Here is a 23,730-nt window from a genome sequence, read left to right on the forward strand (position 1 = left end):
TTCTCTCCATTGTGGCAAACTTTCTGTTCATTTTGAAGAGGAAGAGTTTCCTGCTTCTTTGAAAGGGGAGCCTTTTCTCTGTTGCATGAGCAAAACACTTCTGGGGGTGAGAAGGATTGTATGGTCTCCCTTTCATTTGAAGGCATTAGGATTTGGTTGAAAGTGAACCTGCCCGAATACCTATATTTCTAGACTTTCAAACCTTCAGTGGCTTCTGTTACTTCTATTTTAAAAGCAATGTTATGCTACTGAAAGGTGACAGATGGACAAGCCTTGTGGCTGAGCTTCTCTGATTATGGATGTAATATAACAGGAAGCAGGACAGGCTTCTTATCTTAAGACCTAGCTAGGAGCTAATCACTGGGGATTGAAAGAAGCACAGATTTTGGCTGCGTGCACTGGCAAGTACAGTACATCATTTTGCAAATTCTAGCTACTGGTATGTGAGGTACATTGCCTTGGATTTTGATTGAGCTGCCAGTTTGTTCTGTCTGGAAGGTATAGTGGCTTGTGCAAAACCACACTTTGTCTCTATTTATCAGGAAACGTAACACCTTCTTTAATTAGGATTTTTTACTACACTCCCTGTCCAGACAGGGCAAACTAACTTCTGTCATCTGTGCTCTGGTAACCTCCAGGTTAGACTGCTGTGATGCATTATTCACTGGGCTACCTTTGAAGATAGTTCAGAAACTGCAAGTGGCACAGAATTTGGCAGCCAGATTGTTGACTGGTCTGAATGTATAAAACTAATTCTGGCTACCAATTATTTCGCAGGCTCAATTAAAAACGATGATTTTGGCTTATAAGGCCTTATACCAGTAACTCAATGACCGCTGCTCCCAACATGAAATGACCCAGACCCTGTGGTCATCATCTGAGGCCCTTCCTCAAGTGCCCAGGAGAGGTTTGGAAGGGTGGCAACATGAGAACAGACCTCTTCAGTGCTGGTTTTCCTGCTTGTGAAATGCATTCCCAGGAAGGCTTGCCTGGCACCATCTTTATCTATTTTTAGGCATCAGGCAAATACTTTTCACTTTATTTAGACTTTTGGCTCTTGGAATTCAGCTGGGCAGGATTTCTAAGTGCTGCCTTTTATCAGTATAGCTGTGTTTTGGGGTTTTTACTTAATTGCTTCTAATGGAAGTTGCTTTGGATCACTGTGAGAAAAAGTGACTAGCAAATAATAATGAAATAATAAATAGTAATTAAGGAGTTATGGGAGCTGGCAGATAAAATTATATATTTGTGGTCATTTGGCTGTAATAATAATAATAATAATAATAATAATAATAATAATAATTTATTATTTATACCCCGCCCATCTGGCTGGGCCTCCCCAGCCACTCTGGGCGGCTTCCATAAAAACCAAAAATACAGTAAAATATCACACGTTAAAAACAGGGCTGCCTTAATATGTCTTCTGAATGTCAGGTAGTTGTTTATCGCTTTGACATCTGCTGGAAGGGCGTTCCACAGGGCGGGCGCCACTACCGAGAAGGCCCTCTGCCTGGTTCCCTGTAGCTTTGCTTCTCGCAATGAGGGAACCGCCAGAAGGCCCTCGGCGCTGGACCTCAGCGTCCGGGCAGAATGATGGGGGTGGAGACGCTCCTTCAGGTATACTGGACCGAGGCTGTTGTGCTGCATTTTGTCAGTGGTCTTTTACAAGGTGTGCAGTCCATACTAATAGGTGGTGCGTGTGTATAATCAGGCATACATTTTTAATTTCAAGCTTGTAATGTTTTTAATTACTTTTGAAACAACTGGTTTCCAGTTCAGTCTCTGGCTCTTAACTCTTTCAGAAATAAGGACAAACTGGAGGCAAGAGCACCATGAAGCCAAGCAGGCTGTGCCAGGTCTTATCTAGGCCTCTTTTCTAAGTTGAGATTTAATTGTGGGAGGGTTTTCTTTTCCCCATGCATGTGTAATTTAAACTGCCATTGTGAAACTAAAACAGGTTTCTTGGTTTACTACAGTGTCTATTGGGAGAGGCAGGGGAAAGAAAGGGAGACCCACTGTGGGGGGAGCCAGGAGCCATGAAATGCCTTTAGCTCATTCAAGCTCCTCCTTCTGCCAGCTGAGATCTGAAAGGGCATCACGGAGGCCAAGGAGGAGGAAGCGAAGGAGCAATGCTGCCCTCTGGACTGGCTGCCAGTATTAAGGCAGGACGTTGGGTGTTGCCTTGGAGCAGACTGAGGCTGGTGGAGCATTGTCCCATTTGCCCAAATGAACCACGACAGGAATCAGCCAGGACGGCAGGTAGTTGGTCTCCTTTCTTTAAGGAGCTTATCCACATCTTCAGGAGGCGTCAGTCAGTAACTCTGGGTGAGTGTTATAGTAATGACTTCTAAATTTGCATCCACAATCCCCTAGCCCCTTTTTTGTTTTTTTGATAATACTTATTCAGATCTGTGTCCCTTGACCTCTTATTTGGCAAGGCATTTCCAGGCCATTTATGGGGCCACCTGAGGCCAGCCCCCAGACCACAGGAGCTGTGTGGCTTTCGTCTCTGTGCCGTGTTGCCCTCTGCACAAAGCTTAGGTCTAAATAAATATTGCCTCAAGTAAGTAGTTTGGCCCCTGCTCGTTCACTAGAGCCATACACTTTATTTGCCGGACATTAAGCCTCCAGGTTTCAGGTGAAGCTACTGACCTGTGGGGTGCTACAGTAGGGTCACTCACAATGTTGGCCTGGATAGTGATGCGGCCCTGACCCAGCCGTGGGAAGCGGACTCTGTTCCTTCTAAAGGAGGCAGCTCTACACAGGCCTGGGGAAAAGCCTGCCAAAGCATCTTCATGAAATGTTTTCACAGACATGGTTTCAAGAGGCAAATGCTTCAACATTGCTCCTTGCTGCCAACAACAAAGGGCCCTTCCAATGTTACCATCGGCAGCCAGGAAGCCTTTCTCAGCCACTCGGGTAATGTCAGAATATTTAGGCCATCTTGCAGGAGCCCTCAGCAGGCAATGCTACTATGCTGGTTTTCTCTGAAGAGGCAAAATGCTTGTGGAGTAGCATAGGGCATGTCATTTTAGGGGTTGAAACATAATTCTTGCATTTTTTTTTCTGTGGGATGGGGTCTTGAAAATATATTTTTGGCTGTGAGGAATTCAAACCTGCTATTTTTTGCGATTCGGCAACATTGAGCTTGGGAAGTCTACGTTTGATGAAGAAGCACAAACTGTTTAAATTTTGCCTTCTGAAAATGTCAGGTAATGCTAAATAAATAATAACATATAACATAATTGCAAGTACTTGACAGTCATTTTTAATTATTTCTGTGTAATTTAACACACATCTTATTTATCAAGTAAGACTAAATTATATTAATTTAACCAAAATATATTTTGAATTCCCAAGTTGTTACAACCTTTTCGTGCCCCTCATTTTTCAACACACCTTAATGGTAGAGATCCACATTGTAGACATCTCCCTCTTGACCTAGATCTTCCATTGTTACCATAGCGATACAAGAAGTTAACTGGGATCAGGTAAGATTAGTTTTTGAATGCAGCTATACCTGATGCTACTTCATATTGTCACTGTGGTGCTATTCCAAGTCTCATCATGATATCTATGCCCTGATCCAGCAAAAGAGCTTTCATGCAGTTTTCTTGGTTCCATTATGTGAAAGGCTATTCGTATCCTTCCTTCCTTCCACGTAGCTTATGTATGAAATGGGGAGCAGGACCACACTTGTCAGTCCTAATGCTTTGTACCCAATCATTGATGTCTGTGGGTTCTCTGCACTATGTGAAAAGGGGAGTGTACGTGCCTATGACTGTTGCACGTGCAGACTCTCCACACAATTGGGAATCTTGTGTGACCTATTGCATAGAGCACAGCTGTATGTGTATAGACATCCTTTTCCTGCAACCTACCAAATGCACAGATGTTGGGAAGGAGGTTGGCAGACATGATCCATTTCTACTTTCACACTATACTGTACTAAAAGGGGATGGGGATGTATGAACAGCTGCTGAAGGTGGATGCAAACAATGACAGCCCAAGACATGGTAAGAATGAGGGTGTGCATTTCATCTGTATTGCAACCACTGCATTGGGTAACATGCCACAAGATTGTGTCTCTATCAGCACACTGGTCTTTGTGAGCATAGACTGGAGTGTCACTGCTGCTGTTCTTGGGAATAAGACCGCCGCAGGGTGGCTGCATCTTACCATGTGTGTCTAGGATATAAATGGGGAGTCTTTTTCTATAGCCTTAACCAGCACTTTTATTTTTGGTCTCTTCGGTAAAACTCATGTTGGTGCCAGCACAAAATGTCTGCCGTGGGCAGCAAATAAAGAGGTGCCAGTACTCTGTACCAGTGAGTACTGTAAGTAAAACAACTCTGTCCTTAACTGAGCCCCAGCATTGAAGGATGGCTGTTTTCTCACTTGGAATCCTATGCTTGGACATTACTTCTATAGAGAACCTCTTGCCAAGGTTACTTGTTTTCAGTATGAATATATTCAGGTGAAACAATACATTTAAATCAGTGGTTTCATTTTGTACTTATTTCAATTGACTGCAAGATTATGTTTCCATGACAGGATTGGCAGAGGCTGCCGGCAGCCCCAATAGCAGACCAATGCCTGCGATGCCCTGGGTCTCTGCACTGAAAAGCACGTGCAAACTTAGGCTGCTTTGGCAAATAAGGATAACAGATAGGAATGCTTGAGAAATTCGATCTTTGTGCACCCCTGGAAGTCTTTCAGACTGTGGCACTGTAAATGTGGATTGAGTTGTGAATTAAGCATGTAGTAAAGCAATTGCCTGACTGACTTCATCTTCTGTGGAACGCCTTAATGAATTCTATCACCAGCATGCCAGTTGGATTGTGTTAATTGGCTCTTACTAGCTTCCTGCCACATTTGAGACAATGGTAGAGTTGAGTCTCTCACAGTGCAATCCTATACACATCAGCTTAGACTTAAGGTCCATTGCACTCAATGGGACTTACATTTGCTTTGGTTTCTTGGTGGTCCACTATGATGGTGGTGGGGTTTGGCGGGAGCAGGGAGGGACTATCGTTCTCCTGGTTACGTGAAATATGGCATAGCCAGATCTGGTATTGAAGCTTGCAGCAGAGCAAGAGGAACAGTTGGCAAATGAAATATTAATTTAAAATGTTTATTTTTGTTCCTGTCATCAACGTAGGTTGGCATTGGTGTACCTACCAGATGCTTCCTTTAACAAATAATCAGCATATTATTTGCCATGTTGGACCTTACTAATATATATAATCCAAAAGAACAGAGCTGTGATACAATAAAAAAAAGATTAAATTGGCAAAAATGTAAACAGTTCCTAACAAAATATATGTGTAAACAATGTGTTATTTTTGAATTCTTAGAAACACCCAGGAATAAAACATTGCAGCAAAACAAACCGAAAACCAAGCAGCTGAACACAGCAAGGTGCCAAATCTCCATTTTCCACTTTAATGTGCGGTACCTGTGACTAGCAGGTCAGGCTACCAAGCACTTTAAGTAGGGGTTTGAAGATACTGAAGAGCAGTGCAAGAGGAAAAGGAAAGGAGAGAGAGAGAGAAATTTCATTTCATATAAACAGCTAGGACCCTAGGGTGAAGGGCAGGTAATACAGATCATGATCATAATCATAATCCCGCTATATATTTTCATTTTCCAACTGAAGGTGCCCAAAGTGATGGCTAAGGCTAGGTGCTCTGTGCAGAAGACTCCATCAAGATTTGGAGACAGGGAGCAGGGCCAGTGTGTACAATTCCGCTCTGCCCTTGATGTGCTGTAAGTTATTTAGTTGTGTGTGCAACATTCTTGTCAGGCAGAACACCAGCACAGATATAGAAAGCGCACTTGGCAGCACACTTTCTGAAACCTGCCAGCAGGAGATGTGTTATCTCTATCTCCACACATTATATTTTAAGGTGTCCACTTTCCCCCCTTAATGCAATGTCCAGTGGCTACCACATCCATACATGGTAAATGAATATTTAAAATGCTTCAGAGTGTGTGTTTGTGTGTAATCATTATGGTTCTCATGATTTTGCTAGTTTCTGGACTGCAGGAACAAGGTATTGCATGTTTGTTAAACAATACGTATTAATTAAATGCACAGAAAATCTTTCCAATATATTGCTGTAGTCAGCTGAAAAAGGAATAAAAGAAAACTCTCAAATAGTATGGGGGCAGCAGGTTGACCTTCCTTTTGCTTTTCTCCAGGAACCAGCAACACAGTAGACCATTTCCATTACTGTGTGTAGGTCGGTAGTTCAATCTGCTTTTATTTTATTGGGGAAGAGAGCAATCGTCTACATTCCCAGTTGTTATCTCTCTTGCTGCTGGATTGCAATATATCACCAAACCTGCTGATTTTATGTAGCTCTCCCTCCCTCCTACCCTCTGCTTCCCTAGTGTTATTCTGTTGAGGAATTTCCATCTGGCCCCCTCTGTTTCTTGATTGAGAGCACTAGATGAAATGAATTGCCCAGCTCTGTTTCTGCAGAACCCTTTTGGTGGTGTCAGTGCATGAGACAGAAACACAAGCAGAGGTGGAGAGAAAGATTAGCAAACTGAACTCTAGTTTACAGGGAACCGACTTTACAGTATCTTAAATTATGTTGACTTTTAGACCCCTGCTGGGAAAGGAACTGCAGATATTTGTCTCTTTCTTCAGTCACTAGTTTTGAGGCAGGCATGTGTGGGATGGCTACCATATCCCTTTCAGGATTTTACATTTATTTTAACCCAAGTGTCAACAGCAGCAATTCTTTTCTCTCGGAATTGCCACCAGATTTTGCTTAAAGGAAAACACTGAGATGAATTTGGAGTTTCTTGCTTTGGAAAAGCATTTGAAGAATTTTAAGTGGGTCTAAAAGAGTTGCAGTAGGACTAGCAACTTGTCTCACGAAGGGTATTTTGCACACCTCTTTTCCCCAGCTTGCAACAGTTACAATAATCACTTCAGCCATTCAGGGCTTTGTTTTTTTTTTTGTTTTGTTTTTTGTCTGTTTCATTTCTCATCTGTCACAGAGGGATGAAGGAGAATAAAAGTGAAAACATGCAAACCCCATGTGACGTTGATGGTTGGATAAAGAAACAGGGCAGTGAATGAATTTTCCCTACACAATTCAGACTGTTAGGAAGAATGCTAGTCTTTTTCATAACATGCTAATTTTGTATGAGTAAGGAGTATTTTGTGCAAGAGATGTTCAATCACTAGGTACAGCCTAGCTGTAGGTTTTTCTGCTCTTTGTTTTAAGTCTCAAGTATAATTAGTAGGGGACGCGGGTGGTGCTGTGTGTTAAAGCACAGAGCCTAGGACTTGCCGATCAGAAGGTCGGCGGTTTGAATCCCCACGACGGGGTGAGCTCCTGTTATTCGGTCCCTGTTCCTGCCCACCTAGCAGTTCAAAAGCACATCAAAGTGCAAGTAGATAAATAGGTACCGCTCCAGCGGGAAGGTAAGCGGCATTTCCGTGTGCTGCTCTGGTTCGCCAGAAGTGGCTTAGTCCTGCTGGCCACATGACCCGGAAGCTGTACGCCGGCTCCCTCAGCCAATAAAGCGAGATGAGTGCCGCAACCCCAGAGTCAATCACGACTGAACCAAATGGTCAGGGGTCCCTTTACCTTTATAATTAGTAGAGCAGAGCCTTTAGAAATACCACCAAGCAATCAGCTCCTAAAGAAAGGGTAGCAAGTACACAGGGAAGACCTATATTTGTCTATCTTCCTAAATAATGGTGGATTCAACATGTATACTTGCCTTATGAAGAGCCTTTTTGGAATGCATGGTGTTCCCGGAGATGCATATAGATTCACCTCTGAAGCTTCAGATTCCACTAGCATGCTTAAAATGGTACATCATCAAGTAGCCGCTGTCATCAAGAGTGTTACCAGAAGTAAGAGCTTCATGCATGAGGTAGATATAGAACACTACATGTGCCAAAACACACTGCATTTGATGAATCTGCTCTCTGAAGGGTGAGAAGGGGAGCCCTGACACAAATTGTGGTGTCGCAAGTCTTCTGTGACTCAAAATATGTAGGATTCCATCGATGTAAGTATGGTGATGTATTTTAGGGCCAATTTGTCCCATCTGTGGGATAGCACCTGAAAGTGCAGCACTTGGTTGCATGCAAAATAACTCAACCTAACCTGCCCATAGGCAATTCCATGCCAAATTATTATTAAGAAAAAATAAATCCTGATTTGACTTGCGAGTTGCAGAGATGACAGTTTGGGTGTAATCATTTTCATGTATATGTATTTCACAGACCATCAGCGGTGTGAAACCTGATTAAATCTCAATAGTCTTAGCTTTTGTAAAAGAAGTCCAGAATGATTTTGGCCCTGCAGACTGAGAACAGCAGGCTGCTTCACACAAAGCCCTGGCATGTAGATGCAGGGCATTCAGGGGCCAAGCCTAAAGCCAGTATCTCCTCTCTGCATCATGCATAGAACTTTCAACAAAACTGGGTGATTAGAGCACAGAAATGGGACTTACACTGTCTCCTCCAATTGTTACTAGTTAATATTTACATTTCTGTTCCATCCTTTATCAATCCCAATGGGGAGTTACAGAAAGCAAAAAAAAAACCTATATGAAAGTGGTAAAACCATGCAGCAATTTAAAGTACAATACTACAGTAAGCACAGCAGATTTACACTAACCAGTTTGCAATTCAACTCAAGAGAAAGCCTGGCTGGATAGATATGTTTGTAATTGGCTTTGTAAGATGTGCAGTGATGATGCCAATCATACCCCAGGAAAGTGGAATTCTGCAGCTTGAACGCTGTATCCTCATTCATAGCAAAATGAACATCAGTTGGAGGGACCATGAGAAGGGCCTCTCTTGCAGATTTTAATGCACACCAAGCAATCTACACTGAATAATCAATTATGGTGACAAAGCCACCTCCAGGGTGAGTGGAAGTGGGAGCGGGCCAAGCCCAGAGCCCACCCCATGTCTAGCAGTACTGCTAAGATTCCTTTTCACAGAGCACCCAACTAGGTCAGCAGCAGCCCAAGAGAACTCTTGATATGCAGGCCCTACTGCTTTTTCAACTAATGGGGTTTGTTTGTAGGCTACCAATGTTATGAACTCGCACTGCACAGTGGGGAGGGCACACAAGTTCAAGGATCACTCCTGCATGCCACTGTAAAATTTCTGTACTTGGGCTGTAAGCTAAGCCAAGCAAGTATTTGTTATTGGGTTGACTTTCTGCTGAGAAAAATAGCAAAGCAAAGAACAAACAAAAACCAGGTACTTGTGTTTTAGCGAGTAAGATTCAACCACAGAGGAATTATCTGAATCTTCAGTTGTGCATCTTCTTCATTATATATGGGTAACAGTAACTGGGATGGGGGGTGTCCTCTCTCCCTTAGCTTCAACATCAATGCTGCAAGATTTGTTGGGTGCATATAAAAATATCCTTAAGATACAGGTAGGGTGGTCTTAATACGTCTGTGAATCAGCTTACTGTATTCTTTTCTTTTTGTGTGGCATTGCATTTGCTAATACCCTTGGAGGTTTGATTCAAGAGTAAGGAAGAATCAAATATCAGGTTTCTGTTGTTTTGAGGTGTGCTTCTCTTTGAAATAAGGTATCGGCTGGCAAACAAAGGAATTCTTCCAAGTCAATTGGAAGCTTCTGACTTGATATCAGAGGAGAATGTTTGCGGTGAATATAAATAGTAAGAAGCTCCTTTCAAGACCAATCCTTAGGTAAAAAGAACTGTGATGTAACTCTGTAAGCATACAGGATGTGTATAAGATATCAGAAGCTTCTGATGGGAGAACTGTGGAACAGACATGTGTTTTTCCATAGGGGTTGACATCATAGTTTGATGTAAACATTTTTGATGTTTCCACCTTTGCTCACCAAATCATGATAAAAGAGGGGGCAAATAATTCTTAGCAGAATGCTAATTTCATCTCACTAGGCAAAAGTATCCCACACAGATTTTGTTTCTTTATTAGTATTGCCAACTTTTGTGTTGGGGGGGGAATCCTGACCCTTTAAAACCTGTCATAATTGGGAACAGGATGCAATCTGGCAAGAAAGTGGAGGAGCTGAGTGGGATAGGGTTAAATATTCTGACAGAGCTTGGCAGATCATGAATGGAACCTGGGGAAATCTGGCGTTTACTGGCATTTCAGACCTCCGGATTTGTTTCTTCAAACAATATACTTGTGCTGATCAAACCATTTAAATACAGACTGACTGGGAGCTCAGTTACTTGATATTAACCAATGAAAGTCACTTGAAATGTGCTATACAAAATTTAGCAGGTCTGGCTAGAAGCCTTTCTTCCTCATGTGCTTTTTGCAGGATGTTTTTATGTTCATTAAAAAGGTATCCATACAAATACAGTGGTGCCCCACAAGACGAATGCCTCGCAAGACAAAAAACCCGCTAGACGAAAGGGTTTTCCATTTTTCGAGGCGCTTCGCAAGACGAATTTCCCTATGGGCTTGCTTCGCAAGACGAAAACGTCTTACGAGTCTTGCAATTTTTTTCGCTTTCCCCCCCTTTTTCTAAGCTGCTAATAGCCGCTTTGCCGCTAACAGCGCTAATCCGCTAAGGCGCTAATAGGGTTGCTTCGCAAGACGAAAAAACCGCAAGACGAAGAGACTCGCGGAACGGATTCTTTTCGTCTTGCGAGGCACCACTGTATTGTGACTGTATTGTGCTTTATTGCTTGCACAGATCCAGTTTGTATGTTAGGTTTCATTCCATGTGGCTGTTGCCAATATAAGAATGCATGAATGAGAAAGTCACTTGGAAGAGGCCAACCATATGTTATGACCCCATGCCGGTACTGCTGATGAGGATCTTGAGTGATGGACAGGAGATTCTAGACTGTGAGTTTACCATGTGATTCAGCCCTGTCTTATCATCTCTTCACTACATTACTAGAGCAACAGGGGATACAACCACAGGGAAGCAGTATCTGCTATGGCAACCTTTTGGTTCTCTTGTCTTTTAATGCAACTCCCATCATCCCTGACTGAGTTGGCTGAGGATTTGTGGTCCAACAACATACGGGACCCAAGGCTGAAGAACTCTGTGCTATGGTCAGCTAATGTCTGGTATGGGTTTTATCTCATGTGCTACAAAAAAAAAATTAAAAAATCCATACTTTGATTTGTTCCTCATTAGATTGTCCCCTCAAACATGAATGAAATTAGGACTAAAGCAGGTTAAGCACTTCAGGTGGTTTATGTGGAGTCTTCATTGGCCTGATTCATGTATTGCTTATGTCTCTTCTGTCTACCGCATATTCCCACAGCACATTGCACAAGGGATTTGAGTGTACAACAGTAGCTTAGTTTGTGTGATTCTTCTTTAAGGCGAAAAGGGGGCAAGAAAAGATAATGTAAAACAGGCCATCATGTATAGGCAGTGACTGCTTTTTGGTGCAACTGTGTGCGTCACAATAATGGGTGGGGTTGGAATGTTTTCAGGCTTTTTCAATGGTGTTTCAAATATATGTGATTCCACTTAAATACGCAGTGCCTTGGAACGTAACCACCATGCAAATTGGGAGTTCTCTGTATTGCAAAAGAGGTCTTGTGGAGGGGGAGGGACACACAGCCTCTTATAAATCACATGAAGGGACTCAGAAGCCCAGTAACAGCATGTGAGTTGATCTTTAATTTGGGCTGTGCCAGAGACTGTGAGGGCGGGGGTTATCTTAAGGTGCAGTAAAAGTGACAAATCTTTTTATTCAACTATTACTTGCTTTTTAGGCACTGAATTTTGGAGATATGCCGAAGTACTTGTGGGAGATTTGGGTACCTGACAAACCATGGGTGGTAAGATATCAGAACTGTTCAACAGCAAAAGAACCAGTTTGTTTGTTTTCTTCAAAATCAAGTATTGTGGGTCCAGCTTCCCATTGAAACCAGTGCCCCTGCTCCCTTAGGGAGCTCCATTCACCAACATGTTTCACCAACATAGTATATTGGGAGGGGGCATAAAGGGATTGTTGTAGGGCATAGTACAAGAGGAACTATATATACTATATGATGCCACTGTGCTAAGTCCTTGTTTTCAGTAGGACCCCGGGGTAGGGCCAGGTCATGTTCCCTGAGGTCAGTAGTTTTAGCTGGAAACTAGAGAGGAGTAAAGCACCAAACAGAACATGGTACTTCTTTGGTGTCTAGATTTACATGGAAGACAAGGCCTAACCAATCTATAGGCTTCATAGTGTCCAATTCTGGACACAGTCCTTGGTAACTCACTAGGCTGGGCCACAGCCTCAGAACCTGAACTTTCTGGTTCAATCTGAGGAATCCCTACCACTCTCATGGAGTGAAATGTTTTGAAATTTGTAAACAATAATTTGTTTCAATGGAATGAGGTATGCTCTATAATTCCAAGAGATTTGGAGAGAAAATAAAAGTTTTCTTATAACTGTCTTGGAGTTGACCATATGCATTGCCAAAAATATGAAAAATAAATAAATGCGATGTATCACAAAAAGGGACATAAGAAGACACAAGTTTGCACAGAAATAGCATTTTCTAATTTCTATGTATGGATACAATTTTAGAAATAATTACAAAAATTTAAGTAGAAGCACAGTTCACCTTACCTTAGTATGGAAAAATGCTCTACTACATGCAGACACACACACACACACACACACACACACACACACACACACTGCTCTCTTGTTTTAAGGTTCTCTATCTTTAGAGAACCTTGGACCAGGTAGCATTTCAAAAAAGGACTCCCTCAAATAGAGTCTTCTATGAAGTAGGAAACACAGACCCTGTAACTGACATGGCAAATATAATTTTTTCCACTGTAAAATATTTGCATTAAAGGCAAATTCACACAAAATACACATTTAACATTTGTTGCTTAACAAAAAATAAATTTGAAAAATGACTTGTACTGTAGGTGCAGGCAGGGGAAGCAGTTTTAAGTCCCATTGATTTTTATGGGAGAGATTTAAGCAGATGCTTCAGTCTTCCACTGAAACCAATGGGACTTAAACTACTCAGCTTTGGTTGAATAGTGTCATTCCTTTTTTCATATTATCACTCAATAGGAAAAAAAAAAATTTGCTCTGATTTTGTTACTAGGAAATTAAGCATGCAAAAGCAGCTTCCAATTATATCTCATTGGAAGCTTGTATTTCATGCAAGTCTTTTACAATTCTGTCATTATACTTTACGTTTGAAATCATAATGTTTTATTGCAGAGCTTTGTAGATTACACTTTTCAATTCAGACTATTTCTTTCGGGAGTTTTGTTGGCTACTAATAAATATATTAAGCTTTTGATAATTTGCTTATCGATGTTTATGCAATGCACTTTAATGGGGCACTTAAGCACATTGAAGTACTAGTGAAATGTGTGTTGTCCACCTGACTGTGTTTGGGATCATGGTCTTCGTGTGTATTCTTGTTATTTATCATGTATGGGACACTAAGGGCTTGATCCAGAACAGGACATCTCTACATGCAAAAGTGCATCCACAGCTAATGTGGATGCCGATGACATTTTGATGAGCATGTTCAACTCTATCACAGTATTCATTGTGCAGGGCCTATTGAACTGGCTCAGTATTGTTTTTGTGTGTGTTTTGGGGGCTGGTTTTTATCCATGATAATGTTTGAGAATGTAAAGCTGGATATGTATGTAGACCTTGGTATTTTTTGTGTGGTTTTTGCTTATAAATGTCACTAAAAAGTAGTAACTCTTTCAAACAGCTCAACAGAACTAGTCTGGAAGTTTCTCCCATTTAACCAAGCTACATCATTAGCTATAAAGTATTTTTCCCAAGCTTCTGTTTCGTTTTGACTCATGCTTGCCCTCAAAGCAGCTGTTTAATTTGAATGTAATTTAGGCAACTAGAAAGGCACTAATTTCCTTTTTTGTTACTTTTTAAAAGTTAGGCCAGTTGTTAAAGCTACAAATGAGGTAGCAATTATAGGGAGATTCAAATAGATTCAGTCCAACTAGGTGCTATTCTGTTTCGTCCTGACACCGTCTCAGTAAAGGAAAGCAGAGCAACAAGATGTGTTTTATATCTTGAGTTCATCTCTCCCTAATTAGTACTGTTTAATGAACCGTTCACCCCCTTGGTTCTCGTGCCTCCCCTTGGGGATTTCCCAGCTGTTTTGCTCTCCTGTTGTAATTGAAATCCAACTTGTTCCAACCTGTAATTGATAGTGAATTCAACCATTTTATGTTTGCCATGAGACAGACGTATGGCGTATGCTATGCATGCAAAGCAGCATATGGCCAAAAGAATGGCCTACCACCATGAAAGGAAATTTGATTTTGCATCACCATTGTTTATACAAGGAGGTGATAATACACAGATAAGATGAGAGTATATGCAGCTGTGCATATCTACACAGTCATCCTGCAGGCTTCACCACCTGTAAGTAGGCTGCAGCCTCAAAGGAAGGAAGGAGCTAGGGAAGAAAGTACAGGACTGGGCCAGCAAGCCTCCTTGTCTTGCTTGCCTACTTCAGTAGCTGAAGCCCCCAGATACCTGCCTCCTACAGCAAGTCTGGGGCTCCCAGTATCCACCATGTCAGGACTGCGCACATCCCAGTGGGAGCCTGTTCTGAATGCCAGAATGTCTGCATTCACAGGTTGCCTTACCTCCAGGTCTACGACTGTTAATTTTTATTATTTGCTAATTGTATACCCTGCCTGCCTTTCCCAGTGGATACTCAAAGTCACCCTAAAGTTCCCATTAGCCACCCTGGTTCAGCCTGTGCAGCACCCTCTTCATGACAGACTGATGCAGCCTCCATTGTCCTTGAAACATTCAGAAGGTATATACAGAATGAGGAAATGTACATGTGTGACAGAGCGGTGGGAGGTTGGATTGTGGCAGCAGGCCCCACCCCCAATCCACATGCAAAGGCTGCATGTGTATTTTCAGCTGCATGTGTGAAGTAGCCCTTGCCCTAAGTGCATTCAGTTACCCTGAATAACACTTCTATATATGTTTTATCCATGGCCCCTGTTTTCCTTAGCCTCCACTGCCCTCAAGTCCTTGTAATCTCTCCTGTTTATCCTCCGGGCTCTGTCTCCTCTTACCTGCCTTTTCCCCAGGTTCTTTCATCCCATCCCATTACTTACCCTGCCCTCTGCCTGTAGCCATAAAGCCTTTCAGAACCTTTAATCCCAGCTGAATTGAAAGTTTTCACTTCTTTCACAAGACAGGCTATGAATATTGTGTTGGGCCACTTGCTTCATGAGCAGCTGGAATACTTATAGACATCCCCTTCCCTTTCAGCAGTGCAGCCAATCACTGCCAGAAGTCTCAGAGAAGGCAGTTTAGGAGAGAAAGCATAGCTCGGTGGCAGAGGATGTGCTTTGCATGCAGAAAGTCCCAGGTTCCATTTCTGACAGCTCCAGTTAAACAGATCACGTAGTGGGTGATGTGAAAGATCTGTGCCTGAGCCCCACAAGAAGGGCTGGCAGTACTGGACTAGATGGGGGAGATGATTTGATATGGTATGAGGCACTTTCCTATGCAGTGCACATCACATAACAGCACAGACTAGCTGAACACCATGTGAAAGTGCTGCAAGATCTGTCTGTTGTTTCATAGAATAGAATCATAGAGTTGGAAGAGACCACAAGGGCCATCAAGTCCAACCCCCTGCCAAGCAGGAAACACCATATAAAATCATAGAATCATAGAGTTGGAAGGTTGGCCACCAGGGTCAAACTGGCAAAGGGTGAGAGCCCTTCAGTGACGACTACAACAAAACTAAACTTTTAAGATGCTTTACTGTGGTGGAGGATTGTTGGTTTTTACTGCCTACTTAAAGTGTTCAGGATGGGGCAGGATATAACTCTAAATTATGCCTGCTGCAGAATTTGTGAGTCACAAAGCCATAACACAGCCTTCTGGTGCTCAAGAGTCCCTCCTGTTTTGCTTCCTGCCTGGACAGCAGAAACGGGCTGGGAGGTTTGATCTTGAAGTAAACTAAACATAACAAAAAATATAAGGTAGCAGTATATTTTATGCATACAGAAATCATGTATTAATTGACCACAAAAATGACCAAGCTTATACTTAGTAATGTTGTGGTTGTATTCTGCTTCTGCCATCCTTTCCTTCAGGCAAATATTCATTCTTAACAAAATATGCTGCCTTAGAGACTATTATTTTGTTTTGGGTCATATTTTCGATGTCATTCAAGCCAACATCAATGGATTGATGGGCTGGGGGGGGGGGACATTTAGGTAATTGAAGCAGTTCCCCACCCCTTTCATAATGCTTGGACATTCCATGCATTAGTCCACATTACTAGATTAATTTGGGATTTTGCCATTCACTGAATACATTCATAGTTTTATCTCAGTCAGTGAAGCTTCATAGACCTTTCTTGTATGCAGACAAGACAGATGCAAAACAATGTTATCTGTTTAAAAGGAAGAATCTGTTTAATTCTTATGAGTGGGTGAAATCCCCCCCCCCAATTTAAAAATCATTTCTATTACTTGGTATTTTGATTGGGATCAGTTTGACACCTGTCATCTCTAAAATAAGCCTCCACTGGCAAGGGAAAGAGTCAGTGTTCACACAGAACTTTTTCTATCTTTGACTTCTGTGATCGGCAATAATATATGTACATTTTTAATGCTATCTCATGTTATATGTTTAAAGGCCCAGATTATTTGTAGTCTTGATCCTTTTTTAAAAAAGAGCACATAAGACATAAATCAGAGATGTCAAAGAGAAGCTGTCAGCAGAGTATCACAGCAAAGGCTCTTGTGCACTCTTAAATTTCTGCTTGAAAGGAGCTCTGCACACTGTTCCCTTATGAGTCAGCTTCGTCAGATACTGGCAACAACTCAGGGTGGTAAAATCAAGCTATTTGCCCCTTGGGCCCTGAGGTGTAATTCAGGACATTAACTATCATTCAAATATATACGTGTTTTCCCTTTTCTTGTCTCCAGAGACAAGAGGACTGGGAGGCCACTTGAAAAACGTGTACAGGCAGAGCAACCCCAGCATCCAAATCTATCTATCTATCTATCTATCTATCTATCTATCTATCTATCTATCTATTTTTACAAATACTATTAAATATATTGCATGCACAAGGAAAATGTACGTAGCGATTTCTATTATGATTCATCTTCTTGTGCTCCTGAAAATACAGAAAGAAACTAGCATAGATCAGGACTGAGCTACCGAAAGTGTAAGAACAGGGACAGCCGAAGATAAGATTTATAGGTTACCAGATCTACATGGGTTGTTGAGTTCTGTGCCATGGATTCACTAAAAATTCTGTCCCAGTTTTGCTTATTTGTAAAATGGACAAATGATCCCCCCCTCTAATGCCATCTCAGGCTGTACATCCTTAACAATATCTGTATGTGGGGGTTTTTTTTTGGGGGGGGTATTATTGGGTTGTTCTTGTTTTTATTTTGATTATGTATTTTGTGTTTTTATATTGTGATTTTATCCTGTGAACCTCCCTGAGACCTGGGGGTATAGGGTGGCAAACAATTAATTATTAATTATTTAATTAATTTAATAATAATAATAATAATAATAATAATAATGCATGTGTGTGTTGCACCCATGACATGACCTTTAGTCTGTTAATGGGGTCGCTTGCGTTGAGTTATTTGCTCTGCGTTCATGTTTTGTGTTTGCCCAGTTGCAGTCTGGATCTGTGTTGGCAAAGGGACTCGTAAGTGTAAGCGATAGATGTACACCTTTTGGAGGCAGTTGTAGCAGCTGCTTCCCCAGCAGGCAACCAGCAGGTGTAGCAGCAGCAGGTTCTGCTTCTGCCACTCCTGCAGCCTGAGGCAATGGCCTGAGGGTGCATCGGCATAACTCTAGTCCTGGTTGCAAAGAAGTGGCTTTCCTACGCAGGAACAAAATCTGTGTAGGAAGTGTTTCCAGTGCAGGGATTCATTGTATGTGAAGCAGTCCCCAGTGGAGTACAATTAATCCAATCTTGTAATTTCCCCCCATTAGTCATAAAATCAAAGGTATTTATTTTTTTTCGCCTGGTATAAACATTAGGCTTGAGATGTAACCTCATATATTAAAATTAATGGTATTTTAATAATTCAAAGTAAATGAAATGCCATGAAGGAACCCTGATGCTGATGTATTGTAGGAACCGGGCTAAGCTCAGAAAATTGCAGTATTAGCCACTCAGTTTTAATGAAGTAGAACAAAAAAAGCAGTAAAATGTATTGAGTATATTAAAGCTAAGTAGCTCTAATAATTGCAAGGCGTGTTCCTTACAACCTATGAGCAGCAATGATGAACTGTGTCTTTGCATGTATGTAATTATGAATGATTCATATACATTGAATATTTGAGTATATATAATAAATTATCAGAGTGGGGGTATATGCATAGCCCCATGACTGTGTATACATAATATATTTTTCATATTCCTAATTTACATGTTTGTTTTTAATTCAAACAGCAAGTAAATGAATAAAAATGAACTGGCTCCCATTGGTTCCCAGTCCCAGTTCACAATGTTAGGCATGAACTTGCCTGGGAGTTACATTAATCTAAAATGTCCTTGTACTGCCTCCAACCTCTAGGGGAAGCATGTTTAGCAAGGAAGTGGAATAGGACCTTTTAAGTTGTGGCACCCCAACTGTGGAACTCTCTCAAGAGAGATCAGAGCAGAAAAACCTTCCTTAATGGGTCAGGTGCACTGATTCTGCCAGGCCTCTGTTGTGTATCAGAGGGAACAAACCAACTTAGACCATGAGCTGCTTTAGTTCAGGGGTCAGCAAACTTTTTCAGCAGGGGGCCAGTCCACTGTCCCTAAGAACTTGTCGGGGGCCGGACTATATTTTGGTGAAAAAAATGAACGAATTCCTATGCCCCACAAATAACCCAGAGATGCATTTTAAATAAAAACACACATTCTACTCATGTAAAAACACCGTCCACTGGACCGTCCACGGGCTGGATTTAGAAGACGATTGGGCCGGATCCGGCCCCCAGGCCTTAGTTTGCCTACCCATGCTTTAGTCCCTCTCCTGCACTCCAAATCAGTAATGGGGACATTCCCTAAGAAGGGTTCTACATGCAAGCAGCCTTGCTGGATGGTGATTAATTCATGCAAAAGGGTGGTGTAATCAGTAGAGGGGAAAATCCATATCCAGAATTCAGGACTAAAGGTAAAGGTAAAGGTACCCCTGCCCGTACGGGCCAGTCTTGACAGACTCTGGGGTTGTGCGCCCATCTCACTTAAGAGGCCAGGGGCCAGCGCTGTCCGGAGACACTTCCGGGTCACGTGGCCAGCGTGACATCGCTGCTCTGGCCAGAGCCAGAGCCAGAGCCAGAGCCGCACACGGAAACACCGTTTACCTTCCCGCTGGTAAGCGGTCCCTATTTATCTACTTGCACCCGGAGGTGCTTTCGAGCTGCTAGGTTGGCAGGCGCTGGGACCGAGCAGCGGGAGCGCACCCCGCCGCAGGGATTCGAACCGCCGACCTTTCGATCGGCAAGCCCTAGGCGCTAAGGCTTTAACCCACAGCGCCACCTGCGTCCCGTACACAGTAAAACCTGTAGGGTCATGAAACTGCTTATGCAACCTGCTAAATGTAGGTTGGCAGTAGCCTTTTACTCATGTGAAGATAGCCAGCACAGGGAGAGGAGATGGGGATGGTGTCACATGTTTAGCCCTAACTGCAACATCTCACAGCTCCTCTCACCCCCAAAATCTCTGCCACTGTGTTACAGCGTAACTACCGCAGTGGGGTGCATTATGGGTTCCTGTGTCACTTAGAACTCTGGGCAGGATTGTAAATTGCAGAAATTTTGTCCCAGGATGCCAATGGCAAGAGGAGCCGATGAACTTTGTTGATGGGGCTAAATGAATGCAGCCCCACCCTTGCTACCAGCCTTACCTTCCTTAGGCAAGTCATGTTTGAAGAGGGCTGCTGTCGTATTGAGCACAGTTTGTGGCTTGTTTTCTGGTTGGGGTAGTGAGAAACTTACAGGAAGCCAAAGGAATGTCAAATTAGCACCACCATTTTGTGGAGTTGCAGAGGTTTGCTCTTACATTGTTGACGTTGTTGTTCTTGTTGTTAAATTTATATACAGCCCTATATCCACAGGTGTAAACACTGGAACTAATTTAAGTATAACTTTTAAAATCTAGCTCAGAAGTGGCTAACTCACTTTTGTTGCTGAGTACTACTGTTGGATTGTATTTTCCTGTGGCTTTAGGTATGGCATTTAAGACATTTAATTTTATGTAACTCATCCTGCAAACCTTTAGCTGAAGGGCAGAAAATAAATAAAAAAAACGAAATAACTTATTGTCCTCCAGATTGTGTTGGACTGCAACTCCCATCAATTCCACCCAGCATGACCAGTGTTCAGGACTGATAGAAGTTATAGTCCAGTAGCATTTGGAGGGTCACAGATTCACCAGCCCTGGTCTAGACAATCCTTCACTGTATGATTCATGTAATGTGTTGGGCACCTACTGAACATTATAGTACAGCATTTTTGATGCATATTAAATTTTCCATTTCATTTTTTATCGTGTTTGGGGGGTTTGATAGTACTGGAAAGATGTTAAATATTTGTTTGCTTATCCTGTTAACAGATTTGCTTATACCTTGGCCTTTTACTATGGCCCAAACCAGAGCTACAGCTATTACACACGAAAGCAAAAATGCTAAAACAAACAAAACCACTCAGAAACCAGTATCAGAATAAATAATGAAAAATACCCTACCCACTTTTTAAAATGAGTTTAACTTTCATCTGCCAAAAAGCTAGCTGTAAGAAAGCAGGAGGAGGCTCTTTGGGGAGAGAATTCAAGGTGGGGACCACTCCTGAAGAAGAACCCCTTCTTTAGGACCTCTGGCTGAGCTTCTGGTGGCTGTTGCACTTGCAGAAGATGATCTGAACACACTGGGGATGTGCGTGCATGTGAGAGAGGAGGGCATTAACAATTTCAGTTAAAGAGAGCTATAAAGCACAAAGAGGAAAGCAGAAATAGACTGTGTTTCCTTACCAACAGCAGATGCTAATGCCTCCAGTATTCTTGCTGCTCCATGACAATCCGTTTATGTGCTACTATCATTATAAAACAATCCCAAGCAAAGCATACACAGATGCTCAATTTCTTCGAGATTTGTCTTCCTCCATAAGCACCCAGCTTTCTCCTTGCCAAACATTTCAACCGCATATATGAATCAACGCCACCTCTCCCCACTCATTACTGCAACAAATAATCAACACTTTTGCCTGTTATCTTTAACAAAACATTAATGTCAAGCAGCAGTCTAATTTCGGCCCCCCACCCTCCTGCCATTAAAATCACAAACATTCAAACTGTTTGAAACGATTAGGCTCAGCAAACCGCTACCCACTCCTCGCACTGCATTATCACAATGTCTCTGAGGGTTCTTAATCTAGAATTAAAATACAATTCCAAATGGATCACCATTTAATTAATAGCTATGTGCCCTGCTTTCGGGAGTAGGGTCCTCTGTTTGAAAGAGTCATCATCCAGTCCAAGTCAGGTTTCAAGTTAATTAGTCATCTTTAGGGAAGGACTGCAGCTGCATGAGAGAGCTTCTGTGTTGCGAACAGAAGGTCCCAGATTCAACTCCTTGGAAGTGTCCCCTGTATGAAGCCCTGGAGAGCCACTACCAGTTGTTGTCAACAGCAGTGAGGGAGATAGACTCACTATAATGCAGTTTCCTATGTTCCTGCAGATGAGAAGGGTGAGCAGGAGCTTTGACATTGCTGCTCAGTGGCTAGCATCAAGAGACAGCAGACTGAGCAGGCACACAGATCACCTGGTCACAGCCTTCTGCACAATGATGAAACATATTGCACCCCTACTTGTTATAGTAATTATTTCCAAATTTGCCTACATGAATACAAATTATCACATGCAAATTTTATGCAAATCTGTTACTGCTTTTTGTTCTCTTTTTGGTGATGCATTTCCTCTCTTGGCAATGCATAAATGGCATGTAAAGCTGTCTCACAATTGCAAAGTAAGGCCTAAAATGGTGTTCAAGGCAAACCATTTGTTTCATGCCAGCGTGCATTTCTGAAAATGGCACCCAACGTTGTTAAAATAGGTTATGATTAGAACAGAAGAGTGACTGGAAGGATGTTGGAGAGCAGGGGCATACGATGGGATGTTGTGTGGACTTAGATTGAGCAGCAGTTAGAGAATAACAGCTGAAGAGCTGCAAGTCAAGTGCAAGACAAGTACCGCCAAGTGTTTGTTATTTTGTTTATTTTGGTTTGAAGAGACAGCAGAGTAGGGAATGGAATGGTTTATAAGAAGATGCCCAAGTTAAAAGAAGCTGACAAAAAAAAAATACAGCCTGTTGTTTTGGAATATAAAAGACAGGCTGGAGATGATCTGTCTTGAAAGAGAGTAGAAGAAGAAAGAATTGGTTCTGAAGAAGACAGTGCAGCAGAAGCATGAATGAAGTACAGCTGCTCCCAAAAGCAACAAAGCAGGGACGAGTGGTCCAGGTGTTGGTTGTAGCTAGAAGGCAAATGAGTCCAGCTGAGGACTTTACCCACTGGTGGGAAGGATAAGCAGATCCTGGGATGCACCGAGGGGACCAGGCTGTTCAAAGCCATGCCATGGAAGCCAGTTCAAGTGTTAGAGCTATATACCTGAATGAGGAACCGCAGGACCAATCACTGCAAAGGTAGATTATCAATTAAATATGGGTGAGCTTAGGACATCAGTACAATATTATGAGCAAAGGTTGGGGGAAGAAAAGGAATTGTTTCAGAATCAAAACACTTGGTTGACTACAGAATTGAAGCCCCATGGCTATGAACACCTGGCCCTTGCTCAGGAAAAAGGAAATGAGATTTGGAGCTTGTGTAACCCTGAGAACAAGAAAGAGGAGGTTTCCTAGGATGAAAGGGTAAGTCAGTGGAAAAGGTGCAGGGACATGTGTTAGTTCTTTTAAAGGTAAAGGTACCCCTGCCCGTACGGGCCAGTCTTGACAGACTCTGGGGTTGTGCGCCCATCTCACTTAAGAGGCCAGGGGCCAGCGCTGTCCGGAGACACTTCCGGGTCACATGGCCAGCGTGACATCGCTGCTCTGGCGAGCCAGAGCCGCACACGGAAACGCCGTTTACCTTCCCGCTGGTAAGCGGTCCCTATTTATCTACTTGCACCTGGAGGTGCTTTCGAACTGCTAGGTTGGCAGGCGCTGGGACCGAGCAGCGGGAGCGCACCCCGCCGCAGGGATTCGAACTGCCGACCTTTCGATCGGCAAGTCCTAGGCGCTGAGGCTTTAACCCACAGCGCCACCTGCGTCCCTTTTGTTAGTTCTTTTAGAGTGGAACAAATAGAGGCAAAAGAGAAGCAAGCTGGTTGGGGAGAGAGATTCTGCAATGAACTAAAAATCCATACCAAGTTATCTAATTTACACAGCAGCAGTGCCAATGAATTGGAGGTGAAAAGTAAGGAAGGGTTGTAGAAAGCAGGTGATGCTAACAAAGAAACTCAGGGTCATTTGGTGGAAATGGAACAAAAACTGCAGCCAGGAAAGAACTGAAAGGAAAGATGGGGGTTATTGGGCTGTTCTTGTTTTTATTTTGATTATGTATTCTGTGTTTTTATATAATGATTTTATCATGTGAAATGCCCTGAGACCTGCAGGTATAGGGCAGTAAGCAAATTAAAATACTATTATAATTATTAAGATTAAGATTAGCAGGCTTGACAAATAGTTGAGCAATGCATACTATTTGGTTTTGG

The 23,730-nt window shown here is 42.4% G+C and overlaps 1 protein-coding gene across 9 annotated transcripts in view; it reads left to right on the forward strand.

Annotated features, from left to right (window-relative positions):
• PCDH9 (protocadherin 9) overlaps nt 1-23,730 on the forward strand; it is a 779,511-nt gene that overhangs the window by 345,488 nt on the left and 410,293 nt on the right. For 4 of the 9 annotated variants that reach the window (XM_079972449.1, XM_079972453.1, XM_079972454.1 and 1 more), the window contains exon 3: nt 11,737-11,802. The exons of the other annotated variants lie outside the window; for them this stretch is intronic. In XM_079972449.1, coding sequence (XP_079828575.1) covers nt 11,737-11,802 — 66 coding nt within the window. The remainder of the gene's footprint in view (nt 1-11,736; nt 11,803-23,730) is intronic. 9 annotated transcript variants of the gene reach the window in all.

This window comes from Podarcis cretensis (genome assembly GCF_951804945.1).
Source record: "Podarcis cretensis genome assembly, chromosome: 4".
Lineage (NCBI taxonomy): Eukaryota > Metazoa > Chordata > Lepidosauria > Squamata > Lacertidae > Podarcis > Podarcis cretensis.